Below are 26,353 nucleotides of genomic sequence, written 5' to 3' on the forward strand. Positions count from 1 at the left end.
GCTGAGTCCTCGCCTTGCCTGGCACCTTGGGGTAATCCTGAGGGAGTTCCTGCAGGTTTGGAGGCCTTGCAATTAGCAGCGGGTTTCTGGCAGTAATGAGGAGCCCACCAGGATGTGGAGAGAGGAGTGGGTTTATTGGTGAAGCTTAAGGCTGGGTAGGAAGGGGTGAATTTCCCCAGGAAGGCCCAGGGGCATTTCCCATCCCTCATTTCACAGCTTGGGCAAATCTCCACTCAGCTGTGGTAGATGTGGTCACGGTCTTCCTCCGGGTCATTCTGCACCTCCAGGGACAGCATCCGGGGTGGCCTGTAAGTGTCAGCCTCCCTGGCATCATCCTGGGGGTGGTAGAGATGGTCACGATCCTCCTCTGGGCCATTCTGCACCTCCAGGGCCAGCATCCAGAACGGCACACGGGCATTTGCCTCCCTAGCATCATCTTGGGGGTGGTGGATGTGGCCACGATCCTCTTCTCGTTTTGCCTGGACTTGGGGTGGGCCCCTTGGAGCCCAGGCACTGCTGGAGAAGACCTTTATACCTGGTTCACCCTCCTCCGGTGGCTCAATGGCTCCTACGCCCAGGATGCTGGAAGAGGGGAACAAAAATCAACAAGGAAAAGTTGCCAAATACCACCAAATTCCCAGGGGAATCCTACCCCAGTGGAGTGCAGGGAGCCTGGTGAGATTCCCCACACTCCAGGAAGCACCAGTGAGGATCTCAGGGTGCAAAGGGGCTAACTTAAACTATTTGTTCCACAAAAGGAATAGAGAAATCAGCTGGATGCTCAGGGACTTTGCATAATTCAGGGAGGAAGGGACATGGAGCTGAGAGCCCATTAATTTTCAGAAATGGGCAGAAAGCAACAAGGGGGCTTTATTCTCCCCAAAACACTTTTCATTCTGGGGTGTTGCTTTACTGGTTTTTTCAGGCCAGGTGCGAGCGCCTCTTACATTTCCGCAGCCAAATCCTGCTCCGTGGCCAGATTCTTCCACCAGGAGCTGCTCACAGCCTGTGAAGAGACAGGGCGTTCCCAGATGGGGGAACAGGTCATGTGTGGGTCCCCTCATCAGAGGGGGCAGCAGGAAGGCGGGTTGAAGCAGGGCTCACCTGGGTGCTGCCTGGTGCCAGCAGGAGGAGGGCAGTGCCCAGCAGGATGGTCACACTGCAGAGCCCCATGGCCCTCGGGTGGAGACGAGAGAAATGTCAGAGACGTGGTGGCACGAGCCTTGTGGCTGCGGCTGGCCCACACCGTGTTGCTGTGCCCACCGGGGCTGGCAGGGACCTACCTGTCTGTGGCTGTCTCCTGCCACACCTGCCTCGCACTTTGCCCGGCCCCGTGGTAGCCCAGCCCACACGTCCCTCGTGGCCCTGGGTGGATCCATGCACCCAGGCAGGTCCGTATCCTCCTGCCAGTGCATGATCTCTGTAGAGATGGGAAATCCCAAGTTTTGGCTTGAAATAAGGATGTTTGACAGTCACTGGCCGGCTAGGAAATACTTTGTTGCCCATGGACTCTGGTGGCCCAGAAGAGAGCTAGTCAGGAGCCCTGAGGCTGTAACTGTAACTTCAGTTTGTTTCCCAACAGCAAGGGCGGTACTCTGGGACCTTGGACTCAGGGAAAAAGGAATTCCCAGGTCAGATGCACCTGAGCACTTAAGAGCAGACTGGGCTGCTACCTGACCTTTGTACCATCACATGCCAAAGCCTGCAGACATCTCCAGTAGTCTGGGGCCTGCTTCCCATTCTCTGATATCCCAGTGGGGGAAAAAAAGCCTAATTTGGGGCTTTAGTGCAAGGAAGTGATTTTTGGTCCCTGCTGAGAGATGTCCCTGGGCAGTTGTGTGGGAGTTGCCTCCTGGAGACAGCACTCTCTAGAGCCCACGGAGCAGGGATTAGGGCTGGACAAGCTGGATGAGTTTTAAACAGAGTGAAGCCTTTTAAAACTCACTGGGAAATCTCCTACGTCTCTGTAAACATCATTCCCTGCTCCCATTTGCAAGGATTTTTCAAAGCCCCTTTGATCTTCTATTCCTCACACAGAGGGGGAAGGGAAAAAATACAATTATAGATCCTAAGCTCCTTGGATAAATATTGTTCCAGGAACATCTTTTTTTTCCCCCTTATGCACAATTTTTGAGTGTCAAGATTCACCAGGACCCCAAGACAAGTGGCTCTGTGTTTCCAGTTTTTGTTTGTTTTTTTTTTTTTTCCAGGAGGATGAGATTATAAAAGAAGGGAAATGCAATAGGGAAAACAATCTCCACCCCAACCTGATTTTGGCAGCATTTGCAGCAAAGTGAGGGAGGTTCATTCCACATGTCTGACTCTGCCTGGGCTTCAAAACAGCACTTAAATTCTCTATGAAGCAATTTTGTAAAAACTCCCTTTTATTTATTCACCGGGTTGGAAGTCATTTCATTTTAACTCCCCATGAAAATGCTTCTCCTGGCCCAGACAAACCTTTCAGAGCAAGTGCTGGGGTGCAGAGGAGACTTCAGCGAGATGGACAAAGTCAGAACTAAGGACCAATGGGGCTTTTTTTTCCCCCATTTTCTTTCCTCAGTGATTCCATCTTCCAGAGTCATGTTGTCATCTTGTAACTTCTTGAATCCATTTTTGACCCCCAAGAGGCAAAAAATAAAACACCCAATCCTGTGCAGCCTCAGCTGCAGGACAGTTTCCTTAACACCTCACCACACATTCTGGATTCCCCTTCCTAAAATCTTGAGGATTCTTAACTCAGTCAGGTGGTGCCAGTTCTGTTTGACATCAGGAACCCGTGCCCAAATGCTGGCAGAGCTTTTAATTGGTTTGGGTGGTTTATTCCATGGAGTGGGAACTGGAAATATCCCTGGTGGCATTGGCTCCATGCCTGCTCATTTTGCACAAATCTGCTGCACTGACCTTCAGACTTTCTTCCGTGGTCCTTTAAATCCTCGGGTGGCACCTTGTCCAAAGCAAATTGTGGATGGGATCCTGGAAAGGGAGACAGGCTTTAATCCATGTTAACAGCCCAGCCCTCAACTGGGATACTTAATGCTCTGTGGGGCATTTTAAACTCCCAGAGTGGGAAGAGCACAGTATGGGCAGAGCAAGATATATAAATTGCCAAATAATTTAAAGAATGGGTGAAGTAGTGGTTGGATTTCCTGTGTACTCTGCATTCCTGTCCTGGAAGCCTCTTTACAACAAGGTGTGTTACTAAACGTAACACTTGGGCAGTTGCAGTGGTTGATAATGAGGAGCAGAAGAGCAGAAGCAGCATCCTGCAATACCTTGGGAAGAGATCAGGTGGGCAGACAAACACAGCTTCCACAGTTCTGCTCTTCCTTACACTTTCTTCTTTCACAAAGGGCTTTGGAAGCACACAAGGGATTCCTGCCTGTCATATCTTCCTCACAGGAGCACCCCAGGCAATGCTGCAAAGGGCTGATAAGATGGAGTGGTCCCAGCCCCTCTTGCCTCAGAGGCCAAAGTACACACCTGGATTTGTAGAGTCGCTTCTCTGGCAGCAAGGGGCCAGAGCTGGCTGCAGGCTGAGAGATCTCCATGTTCTCCTCAGGCCCTGTTTCCATGGGATTCACTTGGAATTGCTCTGCCATCTCCACGCTCACATCCATGGGCACACTGGCACTCTGCTCCACGGGACTGCTCATGCTCTTGGAGCCACTGTAGAGACAAAATTTTACATCCTGGCTCAGGAGCTGCCATGTGAGCCCAGAGCCAAGGAAATCATAGGGACTTCCTGAGGAAACTAGTCCATCTGGGATAGATTCTTTCCCAGTATCCCATCTAACCCTGCCCTCTGGGAATGGGGAGCCATTTTTCCTGGCACTCTGTCCCTTGTAAAGAGTCTCTCTCCATCTTTCCCGTAGCTCCCTCAGGCACTGGAAGGCCACAATTAGGTCACCTCAGAGTTACTCTTCTCCAGGCTGAACAATCCCAATTCCCTCACACTTTCCTTGCAGGACAGGAGGAAAGTTCTGCAGTTACCATTTCACCTTCTTGGGCCTATCAAACCGGTAGTCAGCAGGATAAAGGTGCACGGTCACCAAGTGATCCTTCCTGTCCTTGCTGCTCTTGAACTTCTCCATGCAGCCTTCCACCAGACACTGGTACTGAAAGGCAGGGAGGAGAAAGAAAAGAAAGTTTCCTGAAAAAAGCCACAAGTGCTCACCAACCACGAGGCAAGGGTTGGGCATGGCAGCTCACCATATTTTGCTTCTCAGCCATTATCTGGAAGAGGGAGTCGTGCCACTCCAAGATGTGGATATCCAGGAGATTCGCAGAGGGAAAGGAGCGCTTGCAGAAGGAGCAGACGTTCCTGTGCAGGGTGTTGTAGTGGTGCTCGTAGCTCTCCAGCGTGTCAAACACCTGGCTGCACCCAGAGATGTGGCAGCTGAACTCGGACACCCTGCAGGGAAATCAGGGCATCCACTAAGCATTAATTATTAGAGCCTTAATTAATTAGAGCCTTAATTTCAGCTGCAAACATCCCCTCTAGATGACTTTATCCGAGAATCTCAGGATGGCTTGGGTTGGATTGAACCACAAAGCTCATCTGATTCCAGCCCCCTGCCACAGGCAGGGACACCTTTCACCAGACCCACACCAGCAGCCACAATACTTGTGGCATTTTTGGTGACTAATACTTAAATGCCAGGTGCAACGGAACAAAGATCATGATGGTGCTGGCAGCTGGAAACTTATCTGCCATTGGAAACTTATTAGCCATTATGGCTTCAGGAAGATCTAGATCATGTTAAACAGTGCTTCGGTGAAGAATAAATAAGCCACGAGGTAATAAATTAGCTGTTTGACGTAAAGGTTGCAGTTGTGCATGACAAATCTGTGCCAGTGCTTTTTAAAGAGGCATCAATAGGTGGACCTCACACAACACTCAGAAGTACTTCCTGGATTTCAAAATCCAGAGCAAGACCAAGATTCTCCCCTAGGCTCAGCATTCCCGGTTGGAGCTGTGCCAGAGAAGCTGTGAGAAGCTGTGGCTACCCCTGGATCCAGTTCGGACAGGGCTTGGAGCAGCCTGGCCTAGCAGAAGGCGTCCCTGCCCATGGCAGGGGGGAGGAATGAGATGACCTTTAAGGACCCTTCCAACCCAGACCATTCCTTGACTGCGGAGCTCGCCCGCAGCTGGGGCAGCGAGACCGCCTCACTTACTTGGGTCTCTCGGCCACCTCCTCCAGGCTGGTAAGGACGCCCTGCAAGTACAGGTGCCTGTGCACGTCCCCATCCTAGAGAGGAGTAGAGAGTGGCTGTGGGCGGGCGGGCAGGGCTATAAAACACAGCGCAAACCCTTCTGCTCCGGGGGAAGCCGCGCTGGGAGCGGCGCCCACACAGCCCGGGCGCGGGGCCGCCTCACCTCGAAGAGCGGGTGTTGGGGGCCGAGGTGGAGGCGGCGGGGGGTGAAGGTGAAGGGCGGTGTGGGCCGAGGGGCAGGCGGGGAGGGGGGATCCTGAGGGAGTGGGGGGAGCCCCTCACGAAGAAGAAGGGGAAGGCGCGGCGGCAGCGGTAGCATGGCGCGGGCTCTGCGCATGCGCAGGGAGCTCAGTGCGCCGCCTCTTGCCAAACTGCGCATGCGCATAGCGCAGCGCGCCGATGCGCGTCGCATTGCGCGTGCCCAGTTATCTTCCTGTGATCTACGCACTGCGCGTGCGCAGGACGCGCTTCCCGGCGCCAGCGGCGGCACTTCCGGGCGGGCAGGTAGGGGTGGGATGGGACGGGACGGGATGGACAGATAGAGTGGGATAGGGTGGGTTATGGAGGATGGGACGGAGCGGAGCAGGACGCGGCTGAGGTGCTGCCCGGCCCCTCGGGTCGCTTCGGCACCCTCAGCCTGTGCCTGGGGGCCGTGCCCGGGTCCGTCGGTTCATCCCGGGGATGGAGATCACGCCGCTGTTTGCCCGGAGCCGCCCGGGTTTCTCGGGTTGCGGTTGTGCCGATGTCCCCAGCAGGCACCTCCTCGTGTCCGACCCAGCTCCTGCAGCTTCTCTTCATTCCTTATACTCCTGACTCCCAGGCACTTCAGCCCGCGGGAACTCTCAGTAGGATCAGGGCCCCAAGACGTGGGGGAATCTGGGCCTTTAAATAGATTTAAGCTCGGCTGCACCAGGCCCTACACAGCCTGTTCCAATTTGAGTCAGTTTTTAGTGGAGAATTGGACCAAGGATTGCAGGGATCCCTTCCAGCCTAAGTGATTCCATGATCTTGGCAAAACAAAAGTGTGTCCTTGTGCTTGATACATGAATCTGGATTGTATCTGCTTGGTACAGTCTGTGCAGAGTATCACATGAAATTATTTATTTTTGTGATGCCGACTCGGTCTTCTGATTAACAGAATCACAGAATATTTTGAGTTGGAAGGAACCCACAAGGATCATCAAGTCCAACTCTTCTGTGAATGGCCAATGCTAGGATTGACCTCACAACCTGGGTGTTTTTAGCACCAGTCTCTGACCTGCTGAGTTCATCTCAGGGCTCTGTGTCAGTATTAAAGTTATTATTTAAATTATCTGCAGGGTTTGGGTGAAGTTAGCAAAGTGGGGAGTGGAATAGGAAGACCCCTAAACTTGGGAAAAACTGCTTTGGAGTGATTTCAGAAGCAGCAGCAGGGTCAGCCTGTCAGGACACTAACCAATGCTTTCTGAGATGAAAAAGTCCTCTGCTGGCCAGCCCAAACTTAAGATTCTCCCCCAGGCTTAATATTCCTGATTGGAGCTGTCTCAGCTGCAGCAGCCCAGAGAAGCTGTGATTACCCCTGAATCCCTGGAAGTGTCCAAGGCCAGCTTGGACACTGGGGCTTGGAGCAACCTGGGGTAGTGGAAGGTGTCCCTGCCCATGGCAGGGGCGGGATGAGATAGGCTTTGAGGCCCAAACCATACACATATCCCCCTTTTGTTTGCTTCCTCCTCCTTCGATCCAGCCAAACATCTCCACCTTCCAGAAGCATCCCCCTCGTGTGGCCGTTTCCCCTGGGAGCGGTGGGGTGACCCCCCGGTTCCCGTGTCCCCAGGGCTGGTGGCCCGAGCCGGGAGCATGAGCGAGTTCCGCATCCACCACGACGTGAACGAGCTGCTGAGCCTGCTGCGGGTGCACGGCGGCGAGGGCGCCGAGGTCTACATCGAGCTGCTGCAGAAGAACCGCACGCCCTACGTCACCACCAACGTCTCTGCCCACAGCGCCAAGGTCCTCCCCGCCTTCTCCTGACAGTGACAGCTCATCCTCTTGGTGTTGGTCAAGGAGAAAAGGGAGAAAGAAGGGGTGGTCAGATCTGGGGTTGTGGTTCTGGGTGTGAAGTGGGAAGTCTGGAGGGGGAGGAGTCCTTGAGTGTTGGTGGGAGAAGAGGACTGTTAAGACTAGGGTGGGGGAAAGTTCAAAGAAGAGGTGATTTTGTGGCATATTGGGAAGAAATTTTTCCCTGGGAGGGTGGCAACCTGGCGCACAATGCCTGGAGAAGCTGCGGCTGCCCCTGGATCCCTGGAAGTGTCCAAGGTTGTACAGGGCTCGAAGCAGCCTGGCCTAGCAGAAGGTGTCCCTGCCTGTGGCAGGGAGTGGAACAAGATCACCTTGAAGTTCCCTTCTCACCCAAACCATTCTGTGATTCCATGATGAAACGAAAATTGTATAAGATGCAATTACGTGACTAGCACCTTGACTTTATTCTTCTGAATATCACCCAAACATTAACACTGGCACTCAGGACCAGACACACTTTTGTGGCTATAAGACTGCTTTTTGTTTTAATTTTTAAAAGCAATCCACCAGTCAAAAGCTCTAAGTGCCAGGAAGTCTCTAACTCTGTCTGAAACTGCATCTTTGTAGCCTGTGCTGCATGTGTGCTCTGATTCCGTTTAGTTTTAATTGTAACTCCATTTAATGTTAATGTGGTGTTTTACAGGTGAAAATAGCCGAGTTTTCTCGAACTCCTGAAGATTTTTTAAAGAAGTACGATGAGCTGAAGTCTAAAAACACGAGACATCTGGATTCTTTAGTTTATCTGCTGTCCAAACTCACCGAGGACAAAGAGGTTGGTTCCTCGTTTAGAGCTGGATGTTGAAGGGTAGCAACAATGCAGTGATTTCAAGCACAGCTGGTGGTAAAGTTCAGTGAAATCTGTAGAAATCTACAAATAACCAGTTCTAGCTTTTACTGCATTATTAAAGCCCTACTTGGAGATATGCTCCTCTTGATATAATTCACTAAGACGTGGCAAACTGGGACAGAGAGATCTGTTGTTAGATTCAGTACAGCCAGGATATGGTCGTGTGTTTCTTGCTTTAGATTGTACTGCTCAGCATTCACAAAATTTTTTCTTTGTTTGTCTGTGCACAGACACTCCACTACCTGCAACAAAATGCTAAAGAAAGGGCAGAGCTTGCAGCAAACGCAGCCACCACCAGCAGCACGAATTTTTCCATCCCCTCATCCACTTCCAAGATGTCTCTGCAGGAGCTGGAGGAGCTGCGCAAGCAGCTGGGCAGTGTCACAGCCAACTCCAGTGCACAGCAGGTACAAAGCCCTTCCCAAGCTCTGGGCACAAAATCTTCCCTTTTGTTAGTCAGGTCGTATTAGATCTTGGTGCTGTTCTTAGTAAGAGTGGCCTTTTTCTATTCCAGTCAGTTAAGGTTAATTCCTTTGAAGTTATTCTGTGGTTAAATTCACAGTTGAATTCTTCCCTTGAGGAATGTGGCACAGGCTGCCCAGAGCAGCTGTGGCTGCTCCATCCGTGGAAGTGTCCAAGGCAAAGCTGGGCAGGGCTTGGAGCAACCTGGCATCATAGAAAAGACAGAAGGGAAGAGGAAAACCAGCTGGAGACACAGGCTTAGCAAACAGTTTAACATTTCATTAGCAGCAGCAGGTTGTGAGGTCAGAGTGCAAAAGGGCAATTTATTACTTAAGTCCCAATTTCTGTTTCTTGTCATTATTTACATTAAAAAATTGTACTGTAGTGGCTTGGCCTGACAAACAGGACAGGGAGGGGGGAAAAATATGAAAAACTCATGGGTCAAGATAAGGATATTTTGGCTGCAGAAGGCAGAGGGGCAGCAGTGTATGGAGAGTTCTTTGGACAGAAGGGAAAGAGGAACAGTTGCTCAGAGGTCCATAGTGCCTTCTCATGTCTGGTCAGCAAAATGGAACAGGGGACAAGCCTCAGATCACTTCAGGCCCTTGATGGCAAGAGGGATGAACCTTCCATGTGCCATGGTTTGGGCCTCTGGGCTTGAAGGGCCCTGTTTGAATGTGATGGTGGAGAACTCAAATCCAAAGCAAAGGATCCAACCCCTCACCCTGTCAGCAGTGGTGAGACCAGCCTTGTCCCACATACACTGAAATACTGCACAGGCACTGGGCCTGACTCATCCAGATCCTTCACAGACGATCTGAGTCAAGTGGGTGATTTAGATCATGAAGGGAATCTGAATTTCCAGTGAGACGACTGATCTTCCTACCAGGATTTATGTGTGAACTTGCTAAAACAGGAAAGACCTGGAAGTGCCATTCTCTGGGATGTGCAATTCTCAGCCAGAGGGATTGAAATGCCATCACAGGCCAAGATCTGTGCTTTCCTGCTGCTCCATTTGTAGTCTCTTCAGACTTAAAGAGCTGGAACTGTGTTAAAAGGCCCTGATGGGCTGGTGCTTGGGCCTGTTGAGTCAGTAAGGGCTGGGACAGGAGGACATTCCTTGGAAGTGTTAGGTCTGCTCAGCCTGTGACACAGATCTTGTGTCTGTGAGGGTCACAAATGGAGTTGGAGGTCTTCATGGACCTCAGAGATGAGCCCTTCCTCTCCCTCCCTGGGTGTTGACACTGCCATTGCTCACCATATCAGATGCAGGTTCCTAAGCATGACAGTGGCAAACTGCCACCCTGTGCCAGGAGTGTTGAGGTGCCACCTGGGGGGGGGGGGCGTGTTTTCATCCCTGAGAGTTTTTCTTCAGGCTGTTCTTGAAGCCTGTAGCGACAGTGACCTAAATTTCGAGTTGCAGAGAGAAGGTGATTCATGCCCCTGAGACATGTGCTTTGTCACCAGTGCCACAGGTGCTGTGCCATCTGCCCTAGGATTGCTTGGCACTGTCAGAAGAACCATGCAGTGACTGGAGTTACTGTTTGGACCAGTTTTGGTCCAGGATTCATTGAGGTGGGGACAGTTAAGTGTTCCCTTTCAAGTGGATGTGTTCTTTATGTCAAAATGTTGACTTTTTTGACCTCTGCCAGTTAACAAAGTCGCACTAGAACTGGTTGAACTGCAACAAAAGTGCCCTGCCTCTTGTTATAGAATAAAATCAAGAGATTCATCAAGTCCAACACTGGACAGAATACCATGCCCACAAAATCGTGTCCCCAGCTGCCATTTCTGCTTGTGTTTTGAACACTTCCAGATGTGGTGATACCACCATTTCCCTGAGGAGCTTGTTCCAATGATAAACCACTGTCTCAGTGCAGAAATTTTTCCTGCCTGCCATTTGGGAAGACCTCCTGGTGGCTGTCCTTTTCCCAAGCAGATCATGTTCAATACAGCCAGCTGAGGTTTGCAGTTTCATGTGGGATTTAGCTGTCCTTTGAATTGCTGGCAGCTTGCTTGATGCTTCCTATTTCTCCATATGAAAGTCCCAGTTCTGTTAGGGGAGCAGAGGAAATCGAGGTCCTTTTAGCAGATCACCCACACATGATGTAAATAAGACAGTGAAATGAGCCTGTGCATATCCCTTTTCACACACACATCTGTGGAGTTTCAGAAATGGCCTTCATCGGCCCTGTGTTTGTGCACTTGGGGCTCCAAATGTTCATGTAGGTTGTGCATCTCACAAGCTTTCCCAGCTGATGATTGATCTTGCACTCCATTTATTTTAATGTCAGAGCTGGGGGTGGAAAGTCTTTCAGTGTTCAAGAGCTCACTTCCTTCGCCAACTCCCACTCAGAGCAAAAAACTCCATCATTTTCCAGCTCTCTGTGGGTGGATTTGTCTGGGTTGCATTTGGCATTGAGTTCAGAGGTGTTCAGTGCCCCTGGAATAGGATGTTGGTGCTTCTGGAAGGAGTTTGCTGCTTTCACGTGGTGCTCTCTCCAAACCAGCAACCACTGCCTGGTGGTTGAGCATGTCTCCATTCTGCTTCCCTGGGTGTGCCCCAGCAGCCAGGGCAGTGTGGACAGATGCAGAAATGCATTATTTAATGTACCCCCACATGAAAAGGTCAAATGTGCAAAAAAATACGGTTTTTTTGGCAGTAGTGAGGCAAATAGACCAGGTGGTACTGGGAAACTAAACCGTACACCATGCTACTGAAATGCCAGCTATTCTGCTTTCTGTTCTAAAGTCCATCCATCAGTTTGCAGTCAATTTCTGCTTGAAATTAAACATTTATTTGACTTCTGAAAGTCTCCTGGTTTTTTTCCTCTCTTTCCCTCTCTCTCTTTTTCCAACAGCCTCTTGAGCTTACACGAAAAATCCTCCGGGATAAGCAGAACAAGAAGAATTCTGGTCAGCCCATTCCAGTATTTCCATCTTGGGTGTATGAGAGACCTGCACTTATTGGGGATTTCTTAATTGGCACGAGTCTAAGCACTGACACAACAGTACCAATAGGTATGTGAAACACAGGGAAAATTGCATTATTATGTAGTGTTTTTTTCTCATTCAGAAATGCTGTTCAGTACTTCACACTCAGCAAAACTTGGCACTTTTTTTCTTTGTGACTGTATTTGAGCTGTTTTCTGGGTATTTTAATATTTTGGTGGCAAGGAGGTTGTGGAAGTTGTTGGTTTTGGAAGTAACTGGGCCCTTTGGGGTGGAAGGATCAGCATCAGGAGCTGTGCCTGGTGTTCTCTTGGCCACAGGCATTGGATGTCTGATCCTGTCTACTGGATTTGGGTAAGAATGAGCAAAGGGTTCTGTTCTCCAGGAGAGCAAGGTACGAGACCTGAAACGGGTGGATAATGGCACGCTGTGTCCTTTTTTTGTCTCCTGTTTGGAAACAGGCACTTTGCCATTAGCCTCCCAGGAATCCATGATTGTGGAGGACTTGCTGTATGTTCTGATTGGTGTGGATGGCAGGTACATCACAGCACAAGCCCTGGTGGGCAGGCAGAACCGAGCCTTTTCCCTCGATCCAAACCTGGACCTGTCCATCAAGGAGTTGGTGACCAGGATTCTTCCTGTGGCTGCAAGTTACTCTGCTGTCACCAGGTACTGAGGTGGCTTTTGTCAGGGGAGGAGGCTCTCCTGTGAGAATAGAGAATCTGCCATTGTGCAGGTGTTAACTTCCATGCTTAATTTAAACTGTGGGGGTATAAAATGAGTGACAATTTATTTGGGTCAGTTTTAGCCACGTTTCCTTTGCTGGGTTTTTCCTCTGTGCTGCCAGTTCACTTTTTCATTCACACACCTTTGTTCTTTCCAGTCTTGGCTTTGGCAACTTCAGGTAAGATGCAGTTAGGATGTATCTGCCTGTTCTGTCTTCCCACTCTGCTATGAATTTCTCCATATTTTCTGCTTTTTGCTCCCCTGTGGGAATCCGGGACTGAGAGAACCTCTGTGTGCTGGTTCTCACTTTCTACACAGTGCTTTTACAAATGGTTCTAGTTCCCTTGTGGCTGGAGAGGAAACATCTTCCCACAGCTTTCCCTTCTTCTTTCCCTTCTGGGATAGGAAATGAGGGAAAGGGACAGGTGTGCTTTCCAGCATGGGATCTACTGGTGTGCCTGCACAGTGTCCTGAAGGCAGAAGTTCCTGAAAATTACACAGGTTACATTGCCTGAAAGAGCTTTCATTTTGCTTTTTACAGGTTTATAGAGGAGAAATCTTCCTTTGAGTATGGACAGGTAAATCATGCTCTGGCAGCAGCCATGCGGACTCTAATCAAGGAATACATGATATTAATTACCCAGCTGGAGCATCTTCAGAGACAGGGCCTTCTGTCACTGCAGAAACTGTGGTTTTACATCCAGCCCACAATGAGGACCCTGGAGATTCTGGCTTCACTGGGTAAATATTCAAAATACAGTCCTTACATTTTGCCAGTGAGAACTGTGCAGAGTTGCCAAACAGGCAGGGCACGTCTCTTTTTGATTTCCTGCTCTGTTAAAGAAGAAAGCCCAGAGGAGTTGTACTCGTGGGGGCACTGCACTTCTGGAGAAAGTCATTCAGGTTCTAGGGCTGAATGTGCCTTTGGAGCTGTCAGGAGGCACATCTGTGCTTTGGCCTTTACAGCCCTTGCCCTTCCCATCAGTTATATCCACCCGTGCTGCCTCTCCTCAGCTGCTTTCCAAACTCCTCTCCAGCTCTGTGTGGGTGTATAACCAGGAGGAATCCCTGAAAGTTCCTAGTCCATCCAGCCCCTTGCTTACAGCTACACAGGCTGCTCAGGGGGGCATGCACAGTCTGGGGATCATTTAAGGTTTTGTTACGGGACTTTTCAGGATGTAAGTGTCTTATACTGGTATTTCTTAATTGCAGCTACTTCTGTGGATAAGGGTGAGTGTATGGGAGGATCAACCCTGAGCTTGCTCCATGACAAGACTTTCAATTACACAGGGGACAGCCAGGCCCAGGAGCTGTGCCTGTATTTAACCAAGGCCGCCAGCGTGCCTTACTTTGAAATCCTGGAAAAGTGGATATATAGAGGCATCATTAATGATCCATACAGGTAAAGAACAGTTAAGCAGTGAAAATGAAATGCAAAACTTCAGAAATACTGATACGCTTTGTGAAGTCTGCATCACCCGGGGGCCTGAAAGAACCCTCTTGGAAGTTTTTTGGCTTTTGTAGAGTCATTTGAAGCATTTTGCAGTATTTGATAGTGTATGCAGCATTTCTGTTTCCCACATTTCCAGAATCCTAAGGTGGGGGTAAAGCTGAAGATAAAATACCTGAAATTAATGTCTTCTGCTGGTGAGAAGGTGGACAAAGGCCAGTCTCCTCACCCCTGCACTGACAAACAGATAATGTTTAGCCTTGATTTATGAACCCTGCAGAATTCTGTTTCTCATTGCAGATCATCGGAGACACTGCATAATGCTTTTCCTCTTGCTTCACACACAGACTAATTTCAGTTCTTAATTGGATGTGTCCTCATGAGACCTTATTTCTGATAGATCACATTGCCAGTTTGCAGGTCTAAAAAAGTTTGTGCCACTCATTGTACCACTTCCTACCCCTAAACATCTGCTTTAACTGTTCAGTGAGTTCATGGTGGAAGAGCATGAGCTGCAGAAGGAGAAGATTCAGGAGGACTATAATGACAAGTACTGGGATCAGAGATATACTGTTGTTCAGCAACAGATTCCCTCCTTCTTGCAGAAAATGGCTGACAAGATCCTAAGCACAGGTAATGAGAAAGGAAATGTCACTGTGCCTTGCCATTTTATGGGGTTTATAGGTCCAGCTGAACTGGGAGCAATAGAAGAGTCAGATTTTAAAAGAACCCCAAATCCTGTAAATAAAACAACACAGGGGCCCAGCAGCAAGGGGAGCTGTCTGTCTCACTGCTGTTTTGTGGGTAGATTTTCTGGCTGGATGGAGCTGGACAGCTGAGGTTTGGCTATCTGAGTGTTAACTTAAACCTCTGACCTCTTACCCTTGTACAAAGCCCCCCCCAAAATTGACTTGTGAAGCAGAGCAACAGATCTGCAGAGCTTCAGGCCACCTGCAGAGATGTTTTGTCACCACTGGGAAACAAAACCATTTCTAAATCTCCTTAAATGTGATACCAGGTGCCTGTTTTAAAATTCTGTTTCATCTTTTGAAAGGTGACTAAATCCTTTCCAACTTTCAGCACAATGTAGTGTAAACATTTCTCAGCATATCTTCCTCCTGAAGGGAGTGGTGTGGAAGTTTCCCTGTTGGCTGTACAGCAAGTATGAGTATGGGACATTCTTTGTTTTTAATTTCAGGGAAATATTTAAATGTTGTGCGGGAATGTGGGCGAGATGTCACCTGCCCTGTGGCCAAAGAGGTCATCTACACTTTAAAAGAGAGAGCCTATGTGGAACAAATAGAAAAAGCTTATAACTATGCCAGCAAAGTTCTTCTGGACTTCCTGATGGAGGAGAAAGAGCTGGTGGCTCACCTAAGGTTGGATTTGTTTTACTAAATGCGTGATTAATAGATTGATTCTGCTAAGGGACATAAATATTTTAAGTTACCTCTGTTCTCTTGGGATATTACCAAGGTGTTCTCTCTATTTCCATTTAGAAAGGTTGACCTAAAAAACAAGATTTGGGGCTTTTTCCCCTGTAGAGGGGAAAAAAAGTGTCTAAAATTTTAGAAGTTTTGAGTGTGAAAGATGTCTGGGGATCTCTGGTCCAACTTCCTTGGAAGGCTATTGCCAGAACTAGGTCAAGGCTTTGTCTGGCCCAGTAAGATCAGGAGTCTGGAGCCGCACTGTGTTATGTCTGTGCTCCTATTTTTGCTCCAAAGCCTGCAGTTATCATGTGTGATCTCTGGCCAGGCACTTGGTTAATCCTCAGGCTCACCTCAGAGCTAATTCCAAGCTCCGTGCCCACTGCGGATAATTCTTCCTGGTACTAGGTGAAAATCAAAATTTATGTGTCCTGTTACAGCAGAAGTCTGCTGGATTTAAAAAAATCAGCCCAGATGTTTGTTCACTGAGAGGAGTCCAAGATTCTGCTCAGAATTGGCAGCTGCCCCTCCACTGGAGGAGATTTGGGAATGGTTCAGGACAAGAGTAGGAGCCCACATCCAGCACACTTATGGGGTTTTTTTTTTGCATTTTTGTAGGCAAAAAAAAAAAAAAAAGAACAGCAGCAGCTCTGATCTAACTGCACAGAAGTGTCCTGACTGAGGAGGTAGGGAGGAGGAGACATCCATAAAAGACTAGTCTCCAAACTGGTTATTTATGGCTGTGTGCTCTCCAGAAAGAGAAACATTTTGTGATCAAACCCTGCAGACTCGTTGAATTGATTGCATTTGTTCCTTTAGGTTTGATATGGATTAACCTGGGCTTTAAGAAAAGAGTAATCAATTGTCCCTTCGTTTTCTTGAGCAGATCTATAAAACACTATTTCCTGATGGATCAAGGGGACTTTTTTGTTCACTTCATGGATCTGACAGAGGAGGAACTTAAGAAGCCTGTAGATGATATCATAACAACAAGGCTAGAGGCTCTGCTGGAATTAGCCCTGAGAATGAGCACAGCCAACACTGATCCTTTCAAGGATGATTTAAAGGTGAGAATGAGTGGAAGCAGAAGAAAACTGACTTTGAGTAGAAGGCCTGCCGTGGTTTGGGGGGATCTGTGTGGCTGCTGCTTCCTAAGCTGGTGTGATGACTGGAGAGTGACTCTGACTGTGGGCACTTTGCCTGTTGTTCCACAGTAGCTGTGGGTATCCTGTGGCTTCATTTTTCCCCTGCTCTTCCCTTACAGATTGACTTGATGCCCCACGACCTGATCACACAGCTCCTGAGGGTGTTGGCCATAGAAACAAAGCAGGAGAAGGCCATCATCAGTGCAGAGCCCACAGAGCTCACCCTCAGTGGCCTGGAGGCTTTTTCCTTTGACTACATCGTGAAGTGGCCTCTGTCCCTCATCATAAACAGGTAAGGTGTAATCCACTGAGGGGAAAACAGGCATGTACTCTCACAAGAGGTTTTCCATGTGAAAAGCAAACATTCCTCAGACCTGGAGAGCAGGGAAAAAGGCACTTTGTGGTATCCCTGGTTGCAGACTCAAAGGATATAGGCTGTTGCTACTGTAACAGGCTATTTTGCATTTAACCGAGTTGTAAGGGACTTAATGGTTCATTTTTCTGCAGGAATTTGCCTCTTGTTTCCCTGGAGAAATGCTGCTGTGAGCCACAAGCAAATGGGACAAGCAGCATTGCGTGAACAGAGTGGCAGATTTCAAATTGCTGGATGCCAGCAATTAACTCCTCCCTTAATTTCCCCTCTAAAAATTCCATTGAATCGGTGAGAGTTTCCTAACGACGTGATGCTTTTGGAATTTTGTCTCTTCCTTCCCAACAGAGTGTGTTAGCTCTGGTGGTAGCTATGGAAGTGAAAATAGGATTTGGTAAGGTTTTCTGAACTGTATCGACTGGAGCTCTGCAGACACCTACGCTGAAGTGTCTGAGCACAGACCTGAATCCAGTCCCAGAGCTATAAATAAGCAGCCCCATCTGCTTGTGACAGTGCATTGCTGGTGGGGTAATGCTGCCTGTAGCTTGGTTACAGCTTTTCCTCCCCTGTTTTGAAAAATCTTTGCTGAATTCTTGGGTGAATTCTAAAATGCTGGTGAATTCTTGGGTGACCATCACAGCCTCAGCGCGGTGGGTATGAGACCACAGTCTCTGAACCCTCCCTCCCAGCTCCTGTGTGAGTGACCCCTGCATGGAGCTAGAGGGAATTAAGGAGGATGGTGATGTAGCCACTGCAGGAAATACAGAGGAGGGTCTCCTTGGAGAGGAATTCTTTGGGAGGGTTGCAAATGTGACTCTGTTGCTTCGGTTCAGCGTAGATCAGAAGGTGTGAGGAACATACTGTGTCAAGTCCCTTTACCTCTGAGCAGCCTCAGCCTTCACAGCTTAGTCTGTCAATCAGAACAGGCCTTCATCTGCATGGGCTTCTCCTTTCTTTCCAGGAAAGCACTGACAAGGTACCAGATGCTTTTCAGACACATGTTCTACTGCAAGCACGTGGAAAGGCAGCTGTGCAACGTTTGGATCAGCAATAAGACAGCCAAGCAGTTCTCCCTGCATTCAGCTAAGTGGTACAGCCTTTTTTTCTTTTTTGTTCTCAGTTTTGGGTTTTCTTCTTGCTAGTTAGGTACCTCATGACGTAGCTCAGACAGTAATAGGTAAAAAAATCCTTACAAGTGTCTTACAGGCTCAGAGATGTCAATTTTTAACATTTTAGGTTTCACTCAATAGTTGTTTATAAAGTTGCTTTAATATTTAATACCAAAATGTTAGGTTTATATAAGCAGATACTTAAAATCTCTGACAGGTTCAAAGTTCTGACTCTACTAATTGAGGGAAAGCCACGGAAAATAATGAGAGATGGTTTGCAGTGACTTTATTACCCCTCTTACACTGCAGCAAGGCATTTGCTAGGACAGAAATATTTAGCTCTGCCTGGCTGTGCAAGCCTGGTGATAGTTCTCCGTGGCATTTGCTAGCTCTGAGCTGTGTGGGTGTGATTTCTCCCCTAGGTTTGCTGGTGCTTTCACACTGCGGCAGCGGATGCTGAATTTCGTGCAGAATATCCAGTATTACATGATGTTTGAAGTGATGGAGCCAACATGGCACATTCTGGAGAAGAACCTGAAGTTGGTGAGTGGAGTTGGAATGGAAGTCTTAACAAATGCAGTGCCTAATTCCAGTGGCTGTAGGTGTCTGTTGATTTTGTTGGAGGCATTTAAATACCTGGGAGTTGCTGTTCCTGCCACGTTGCAGAGTGCTGCTGTTCTGCACCACCTTTCTGCTTGATTAGTCATACATCTCTTTCCTGTGCTGCATCCCCCTGTCCCTGCCCAGCTCACACTCTGCTCCCTGTTATGTAAAGGCAGGTTCTGCTCAACATTCCCACAGACAGGAGAAAGAGAGCTGTGGAAAAGGAAGGTGGATGCTGAGTGCAAAGATCATAAACTGGTTCAGGAGTCTCCAGCTGATTCCTTGGCTGAGTTACAATGCTCTTAGAAGTAGAGCCTGTGCTTTCCCTTCCATGAAACTGCCAAGGACCGGCAGGCTGGGAATGTTTGATATAAAAAAGGCCATTATTATTATTATTGTTATTATTATTATTATTATTATTATTATTATTATTATTATTATTCCCTCTGGTAGTCACCCTGTGATCAGACACTTCTAGGTTGCACATCTTTTTCCTCTTACACCCTGAAAAACATTCATCTGAGGTACCAGCCAGCCCAGCACCCCTGCAATCAGCTCTCTTGGCAGCTGTCTGGTGGCCCTGTGGATCTTCAGCATCAGCTGAACCTTCCTCAGTTCTTACTGTGCCCTGAGGGGTTGTTTTGGGGTCACCTAACCAACATTTTGTGATGGCCTGTCATGCTTTTTTTCTGGAGAATTCACAGGAGGGAGCAGGGCTAGGATTGTGAGTGTCTCTGCACGTTCTTGGCAAGAACTTCTGAATGAGAAGGGTTCGTATGTCAAGCTCCTGGATAATCTGGGAATTGGACTGATTTCTTAATTTTTTTTTGCAAGTTTAGGTATGCAAAATGTATCACTCAGTTTACTTTACTTGCATGGAGGCCATGGTTTTAAGTTATCCTGTCCCTGTTTTCTCCTTTCATTTGTATTTTAGGGTGGAAAAGGATGATCCTTACTGGTTGCATGTAGTGCCTTATGGTTCATTTTATTTGTCACACTTCTCTCTTGTGCATTTTCACTTGAAGATCAGGTGCTCTCTTCCTAAAACCGTAGCTGGATCTTCATCCTCACAACATCATTGTCATCATCAACACAACTTCATCATCATCCTCATTGCATTGGAAAGCTGCATTTTTCCCTGTTCTGCAGTATCTTATAAGGATGTGGGAGGGGTTTCCTGCATTGGTCCTGCTGGAGCAGTGTGGATGCCATGGTAGTTTTAGTCGTGTGGTTCTCTCCTAAGTTTGACCTGTGTTCTGAGCTTCAGCACACTGTGCAGAGTGAGAGGAAGTTTAATCTATCATTTAAAAGTCAAGACCACAACAGCCTGTTGTAGTGGCAGAGATGAACAAAAATCTAACAGAATCCTCTCAACACTGCATGTCCCAGTTCCTTGAAGCATATTTCCCAGGCTCCTAAAGCATATTTCTGAATAGCCTGTATGTTTTAATAATAAGTTTATTGACATTTAAGATTCTTCAATCTGTTTTTCTCTTTTCCTCTTGTTTTCACTGACTTTACTGAGGTTGTGAAGGTGGGAGTGGCCATGACAAGCAGATTTTAAAACAAAGGAAATGCAAGCTCATAAAGCAGATAACTCCATCCTTTCCAGGGGAAGGCTTGGATGATGAAAGCAAGCATGATCTGTGGGGAGGTGGTGTGGCAAATCAAAGGTTTAACACATGTGAGGGGCTGCTGAGGGAGTAATGCAGATGCAGTCTCCATCTGGGGATGTTTCTGGGAGGTGCACGAGGAGTTTCTCACTCTAAGAGGTCCCTGGCAGAGGCAGGGTGCTGGGATGGAGCTCTGGGGCTGGGATGGAGCTTTGGGGCAGAGCAGCACAGCAGCCCAGGTTTGGTTTGTCATCGTTGGGCTGTCCTGTCACAGGCATCCAACATTGATGATGTCCTGAGCCACCACACGAGCTTCCTGGACAACTGCCTGAAGGACTGCATGCTCACCAACCCAGAGCTGCTCAAGATTTTCTCCAAGCTGATGTCTGTGTGTGTCATGTTCACCAACTGCATGCAGGTGTGTACAGCCTCCCTGTGCCACTGCCAGCCCCACGTGGACTTGCCTCTGCTGCCTCTGTCAGCAGCTTTAGAGCTTGACAGCTCACGCCCTCTCCCAAAGGGTTTCTGTGGCTTCTCACTCCACAAAATCCTCCTTTTTCCATGTTGAGATCAGGTTCATATGAACCAAATTCCCTCTCTTGAGGTTTAAGTTGTGGTGGTCTGTAGAGACCCTCTTGAGGGTGAGGTGATGGGTACATTCCAGCCAGCAGCAGGGAGCCCACATCTTTTCTAAAACCCATTTTCCAGTGGTTTTAGGGAGATGTGTGTATGAGCATGCTGAGTTCAGTGTGAGTTAGCCTTCCTGGGAGTGAGGGTGGGCAGAACTGAGCCACAGTGGAATAAACGGGCTGTTACCATGTCCCCAACACTGTGCCCTTGCCAGAGGTTCACCCAGAGCATGAAGCTGGACAGTGAGATGGAGAGGCTCACCCTGGAGCATGGCACCATGCTGGGCCCACCCACCGAGGAGGAGCGTGCTGAGGAGGCTGCCAAAAAGAAGCTGACCAACAAGGTGGGACACGAGGGGACAGCTGGGCACTTGCAGATAGCCCTTCCTGGTTTCTAGACCACCTCTGACCCCAAAAGCACAATCTTTGTGGAACCAAGGGCTGTGTGGAGTTCTCAAAGACTACTTTGAAGACCCTGTCTCCCACAGCAGTCCCTGCACTGATTTTTGAGTTTTTACTTGTGTTCTCAGCTGTGCAGAGCCACATTCAGGCTTTCTGAAATGCCAGCACTTTCCCATTCCCTGTGTGAACGGGGCTCTTTGCAACCTGTGGCATTTATACCTGGGGGATCTGTCCTGCCAATATTTCTCTGTCTAGGTGCACAGGGGAATTTGCTCTATGGTTACTAGATCCTCCTGTCCCTTTGGAAGCCCCTCTGGCACACATCTGCATCACCACTGCAGTCACAGAGGTCACAGAGGTCTTGGGCAACACACATTTGCTGCCTACTGGCTTTTCCTCCTGCTTGAAAATGAGCAATGGCAGCATGTATTTTGTGGGTAACTCAGCTGGAATCTACTCTGGGCTTCTCCCAGGCTGGGCACAGCAGGGCTTTTAACTACCAAGGACTTTAAAAGATTGATTTCAGAGGCAGAGCAAACATGAAGTTTGATGGCAGTATTTTTGAGCAGGTTAGGGAATGGAGGGAATATTTGCAGCCCCTTGGCAAGTGCAGATCAGCAAACACATGGGGCCACTCTGCCTTTGTCTTGGCAGCTTTTAGCAGAGCATGCTGACAACCTGCACCTCACATCTGGCTTTGAAGCCACCATCAACAAGTTTGACAGTAATTTCTCCACACATCTGCTGGACCTGTTGGACAAACTGAGCGTGTACAGCACCAATGACTGCGAGCACAGCATGCTCAACATCATCTACAGGTGAGCCAGGCCTTTTCTGTCTGTGACTTCCCCTCCTGTGGGTCCCAGATTCAGCTCAGGAAATGCTCATAACTGAGAAATGTGTATATTTAGGAGCTCTGAGCAACCTGGGCTAGAGGAAGGTGTCCTTGCCCATGGTAGGGGGTTGGAATGAGATGGTCTTTGAGGTTCCTTCCAGCCCAGACCATTCTGCTTTCTATTTCAACCAAAGGCTTTAGAAAAACCCCAAAACACATTCCTTTGAATTATGTGAAATTTGTCCATTAATATTGTAAATGTAGTGTTAGTTTTCCTGGGGATTTTCTCACTGTGGAGACAGTGAATAAACCAATTTTCAAATACAGCATAAGTATTCCAAGATGAGGAAATCACACGAAGGTTTGGTCATAAAGTGTCTATTTTAAGTTCCTATATTGAATTTATTTAAATAAGCTTCTTGGAAATCAAAATTCCTTCAGAAATACGTAAAAGTCAGGTACACAGGATGGGGGAGGGGAGAGAGAGAGTAGATGGAAGTTTTGCTGCTGGGTTTATAACCACTGTGTTGCTTTTTCAATAAAATAAAGCCCTGGAAGTTCTGTTCCCTGTCCATGTCTTTTAAGGGTGTCTGAAACCCTCACACCTCTGTTGAGATGTGCTACACCTGAAAGCAGAGAGAGAGGAAATGTTTTACAAATGTTTTTTAAGGAGATTGTTGTCCCCTCCTGGTGCTGTTTCTGACAGCATCTGACAGGGCTGTCAGTATTCCTGGCACTTTACAAACACTGTTAGGTGAAGTATTCCCACAGGAAATTGTACTCCCAATTGTCCTTTTCTTCTGGGAACTTCTTGTCCAGCAACTGCCACAGGTTTACACAGCCCCTGGCAGTGTCCCAGGGCTGCTTGGTGTTCTGAGCTCTCCTGCTCCCGTCCCCTGTCAGGGGAGGAGCTTCCAGCCACCAGAGCTGCCCCTGTGGGTGCTGCTGAGTCCCTGAAATGGGAATGTAGGTGAGGACCCCTCCTCCACAGCCCTAAGAGTTCTGGTTCGCTCCATCTCTGAAGTGACCAGAGTCAAAGGTTTTCTCATCTTGGAATTTCTCCAAAAAACTGTTCCTGTGGCTGTGAGTGCAGGCCCCAGCTGTAGGATTGGTTGCTGTTCCTTTCAGGACTAACCAGGACAGCCACGTAAGTCTCTGCAGGACCTTTTGGGAAAGGCTGGTGTGGCTTCTCAGTATTTTATGTCACCCTTCATCTGCCTGGACATCCCAGTTCATCATCAGGCTGTTGTAGGCATGATCCATCTGTAGGAAAAGGCTGGCAGGTTTAAGCTCTCCCTCTTCCCTGGCTGCCATGACTCCTGGGTGTCACAGGAGCATCCAGACTCAGGTTAGACTCAGGACCACAAGCTGTTGAGTCACCCAGGCAGGAGCATTTATTGCTCCTCAGTATTCCAGCTCTGCTTCCTCCTTTATCCTTTTTTTAACATTTTTACCATCTCTTCTGTAAGTACTAACAGAGGGGCTTGTTCATGGTGCTCCATCTGGGAGATCTTGATGGCAACTCACTCCATGACCCCAGGGGACATGGCCATCACAGTGTTGAAGACCAAATTACCTGCTCTTGTGAAAGTCACACACGTGGCAGGACAGTGGGACAAGCTGGTGCTGCACCCCACAGCCTGGCTGTGTGTCCTGCCCAGGTGCCACAGCCAGGAGCTGCTCCATCAGTGTCACAGCCCACACTGGGAGGTCAGCTGGGGCCAGCAGGTGACTCCAGAGCTGGGAAACCTCTGCATCTGGTTCTCCCAAATACAGAGATGTTGGGTTTTGCAACCAGCACTTCCTGCTTCAGCGTTAAAGAGAAGTGTGATGGTACAGATGATACAATTCTTCTGTCCTTGTTTTGTGCTGTGGGCAGTCACCTCAGCTGCACACAGAGGCTCAGAGGAGGGCCAGGGTGCTTTGCCCTCCCTTTATTTACATGCCCCTGTGTTTATGCCACCATCACTGTTAAGTCACCCCCTAGTCTGGACTCTGGGGCCACTTAAGTCTTCACTGAGACATTGGACCTGATGGACCTTTCCTGTCAACCAAGATGTCCCCATTTCCTTAGCAGAAATACTGGATGTTAACAGGCCATGGGACCTGCCTTTCCAATCCCAAAGGCTGCTCAGGGGTGGTTTAAAGGGTGGAAGGCCCACCAGTGCATGCCCAGAGGTGACATTTAGCTCCCATTCAGGTTGGAGGGATTGTTGGCTCGAGGCCTGGGCTCTATGGCAACAAGAACCCAAGAAGCAGAGTGGAGACAGTTGCCATCTGAAATAACGTATTTGACTGAGAGAGTTTATAAGGAAGAGTTTATAAGACATACCACTCTTTTGTTCTAATTTATAAAGTTTTTATGGGACTGCTTTCCAACAGGGATCATCAACATGTCAGATAAATAACAAAATTCACAGTTCTGGTACTTGCTCATCATTTATTTGATCTTGGGTAACACTTAATCATTTTGTAGTACTGAGTAACTGAGGCATTTTATTTGTGGCAACAAACAATAGGAGATGGAGAGGCAGAGGGTTTCCTCCAGAGCTTACAAGTGATCTTTGGTGTGCCTAACTCCTGCTCAGGTCTGTCATAGAATAGAACCAGAAAATATCCTGAGATGGAAGGGACCCACAAGGATCATCCAGTCCCTGCAGAGACATCCCAACAATCCTACCCTGTGCATCCCTGAGAGCATTGTCCAAATGCTGCAGGAGCTCTGGCAGCCTTGGGGCTGTGCCCATTCCCTGGGGAGCCTGGGCAGTGCCTCACCACCCTCTGAGGGAAGCACCTTTCTCTGATCTCCAACCTAAATCTCTCCTGACGCAGTTTCAGCCATTTCCTTGGGAGTGCTGGCAGAAGGCTGGCAGCTGCAGGAGCTCTCCAGTCACTCCAACATCCCAGGAGTGAAAAGGAGAACTACAGTGGAGAGGGTTTTGTCGGCCGTATTAGCTAAGTCCACATTCTTAGAAATCTTGTACATCAGTGTGGTTATCAGACATCCTTCCTTTACCAGTTTGGAGGAAACTGAGCTCAGAGTAGGTCACCAGGACATGAAGTGGTGCAAACCCCGCTGAATCCAGCCACAAAGCAAGAAACTGCCATGTCAGCACATGCTGAGGAAGCACCACAGAAATTGTGAAGAGATGGTTATCAGAGATCACTTAAGACCAAAAACAGCCAAAAGGGAAGCCAAGCAAAGCCTGTGAGTCACTGAGCTGGGAGTGAAGAAGCTTTAGAAATGGAGCAGGTCCTCAGGGCAACAACTCCTGGCCTTGTGTTTGAATCAAAACTTGGTCAGTACTCTCACCTCAGTGTCAGGTTTCCGTGGTACCACTCCCCGAGGATGAAAGCAATGTAAAGCTTTTCAACCAGGAGAGAGCAACAGATAAATTCCATCTGTCGAGGCTCTGTTTTCTGCAGGCACCAAAAAATGTCAAGGAACAATTTGTTGCCATTTGTGTGAGGTTGTTAAGCAACATGAAACTCAAATATTGTGCCCATTCAGTTGGTACTGGAGCAGCCTAATTTGAGAAAGGGAGAGAGTAACTTTTGTGTGAATCACGGGCTTGCACTGACTGCTCAGTGATCCAGGGCACAGGAGTGCATGAGCTGCACAGGCTGTGGGTGCTTTGGGATCTGCCATGGGAAGGTAGCAGCAGGCTTGGGGCTGGGTGGCATCACTCTGGATTATCAGGGAGGTGGGGTGGTGGTATCCCTGGTGTTGAGTGCTTGGAGACCTCTCAAAAGCTTTGGAGAGGCTTTTCCAGCTGTCCCTTGTGGCTGTGGCCGAGCATCTTCTGACCTGTTGTTCGTGTTGGTGACTGTGGATCCATGGGAAGCGTCCTGGTGTTAGCCAGGAGATGGTGGGGATGGAAGCCTCTGCATTTTGTGATGCTGGGCGTTTTGGTGCCAGAGTTCAGTGCTGGTGAACTCTGGGGTTTCAGGAGTGCTGAGGTGTGGCTGGGAAGGTGCAGACACTGAGGAACCCTTGTCCACACCAGACACCTCTGTGTGATCTGGACAAGAGCTGTGAGCATTTGATCTTTCCCAATGTATTCGGGACATATTCCTGATACATTTCCCTGTCAAATGCCTGCTGTCGAGGCACGTGCACGGAAAAGGTGTCACCAGCACGCATGGCACAGCACAGACATCCCATGTGGGTGTCCTGGGGGAGGTTCCTGCTCACGCCTCCCCCGCCTCGGGTGTGTTTTTGCCCCTCAGGTTGGACTTCAACGGGTTCTACACGGAGCGCCTGGAGCACATGTCGGCCGAGCGCAGCCAGAGGGCCCCGCCGCTGCTGCCCCGCCTGGCCGTGCCTGCCCAGTGACCCTCACCCCAAACAGGGGAGATCAGCCCCCCACACCCACCCACAACCTGCAGACAAGCCCAGAGACACAAGGGAATGTTTGCTCTCCTGAGATGTTTGTAATGTTTCGGCGTTTTGTTGGCGTTTTGGTTTTTTCTTTTTTTACTATGTTGTACGATGATGTGTTCGTGTGCTGTAA

The 26,353-nt window shown here is 48.7% G+C and overlaps 3 protein-coding genes across 5 annotated transcripts; 1 reads left to right on the forward strand and 2 right to left on the reverse strand.

The window, feature by feature from the left end:
- Positions 1-149: 149 nt before the first annotated feature.
- PRAP1 (proline rich acidic protein 1) lies at positions 150-1,401 on the reverse strand. Its single transcript, XM_062496652.1, has 4 exons — positions 1,284-1,401; positions 1,105-1,177; positions 948-1,006; positions 150-582 (listed from the first exon to the last, which is right to left on the reverse strand). The coding sequence occupies exons 2-4, from the start codon at positions 1,171-1,173 to the stop codon at positions 234-236; spliced, it is 477 nt and encodes a 158-aa protein (XP_062352636.1). The 5' UTR covers positions 1,174-1,177; positions 1,284-1,401; the 3' UTR covers positions 150-233.
- Positions 1,365-5,533, reverse strand: ZNF511 (zinc finger protein 511). Of its 2 annotated transcripts, XM_062496651.1 has the most exons (7): positions 5,378-5,533; positions 5,176-5,249; positions 4,210-4,411; positions 3,991-4,115; positions 3,481-3,666; positions 2,902-2,973; positions 1,365-1,420 (listed from the first exon to the last, which is right to left on the reverse strand). In XM_062496651.1, the coding sequence occupies exons 1-6, from the start codon at positions 5,531-5,533 to the stop codon at positions 2,904-2,906; spliced, it is 813 nt and encodes a 270-aa protein (XP_062352635.1). In that variant the 3' UTR covers positions 1,365-1,420; positions 2,902-2,903. The 2 variants fall into 2 exon arrangements, with proteins under 2 accessions (XP_062352635.1, XP_062352634.1); XM_062496650.1 differs by lacking the exon at positions 1,365-1,420 and having other exon boundaries at positions 2,852-2,973.
- Positions 5,534-5,691: 158 nt separating this feature from the next.
- On the forward strand, positions 5,692-26,324 carry TUBGCP2 (tubulin gamma complex component 2). 2 transcript variants are annotated; one of them, XM_062496412.1, is made up of 18 exons: positions 5,692-5,718; positions 6,938-7,200; positions 7,913-8,041; positions 8,347-8,523; positions 11,440-11,599; positions 11,992-12,199; positions 12,798-12,997; positions 13,469-13,658; positions 14,194-14,339; positions 14,905-15,085; positions 16,020-16,200; positions 16,398-16,570; positions 17,610-17,738; positions 18,180-18,300; positions 20,248-20,391; positions 20,818-20,946; positions 21,659-21,822; positions 26,070-26,324. In XM_062496412.1, exons 2-18 carry the CDS (start codon positions 7,051-7,053, stop codon positions 26,173-26,175), a joined length of 2,688 nt encoding a protein of 895 aa, XP_062352396.1. In that variant the 5' UTR covers positions 5,692-5,718; positions 6,938-7,050; the 3' UTR covers positions 26,176-26,324. The 2 variants fall into 2 exon arrangements, with proteins under 2 accessions (XP_062352396.1, XP_062352399.1); XM_062496415.1 differs by lacking the exons at positions 20,818-20,946; positions 21,659-21,822; positions 26,070-26,324 and having other exon boundaries at positions 19,295-20,323.
- Positions 26,325-26,353: the final 29 nt, after the last annotated feature.

This window comes from Cinclus cinclus, chromosome 7 (assembly GCF_963662255.1).
Source record: "Cinclus cinclus chromosome 7, bCinCin1.1, whole genome shotgun sequence".
Lineage (NCBI taxonomy): Eukaryota > Metazoa > Chordata > Aves > Passeriformes > Cinclidae > Cinclus > Cinclus cinclus.

Excerpts from the sequence above, each read along its gene's own strand:
- PRAP1 (XM_062496652.1), bottom strand. The coding sequence starts at position 1,173 with ATGGGGCTCTGCAGTGTGACCATCCTGCTGGGCACTGCCCTCCTCCTG. Across the intron at positions 1,007-1,104 it reads TGGCACCAGGCAGCACCCAG|GCTGTGAGCAGCTCCTGGTG; the intron begins GTGAGCCCTGCT and ends GTCTCTTCACAG. Across the intron at positions 583-947 it reads CAGGATTTGGCTGCGGAAAT|CATCCTGGGCGTAGGAGCCA; the intron begins GTAAGAGGCGCT and ends CCCCTCTTCCAG.
- ZNF511 (XM_062496651.1), bottom strand. The coding sequence starts at position 5,533 with ATGCTACCGCTGCCGCCGCGCCTTCCCCTTCTTCTTCGTGAGGGGCTC. Across the intron at positions 5,250-5,377 it reads CCCAACACCCGCTCTTCGAG|GATGGGGACGTGCACAGGCA; the intron begins GTGAGGCGGCCC and ends ACTCCTCTCTAG. Across the intron at positions 4,412-5,175 it reads GAGGTGGCCGAGAGACCCAA|GGTGTCCGAGTTCAGCTGCC; the intron begins GTAAGTGAGGCG and ends ATTTCCCTGCAG.
- TUBGCP2 (XM_062496412.1), top strand. The coding sequence starts at position 7,051 with ATGAGCGAGTTCCGCATCCACCACGACGTGAACGAGCTGCTGAGCCTG. Across the intron at positions 15,086-16,019 it reads GAGCTGGTGGCTCACCTAAG|ATCTATAAAACACTATTTCC; the intron begins GTTGGATTTGTT and ends TTTCTTGAGCAG. Across the intron at positions 16,201-16,397 it reads CTTTCAAGGATGATTTAAAG|ATTGACTTGATGCCCCACGA; the intron begins GTGAGAATGAGT and ends CTTCCCTTACAG.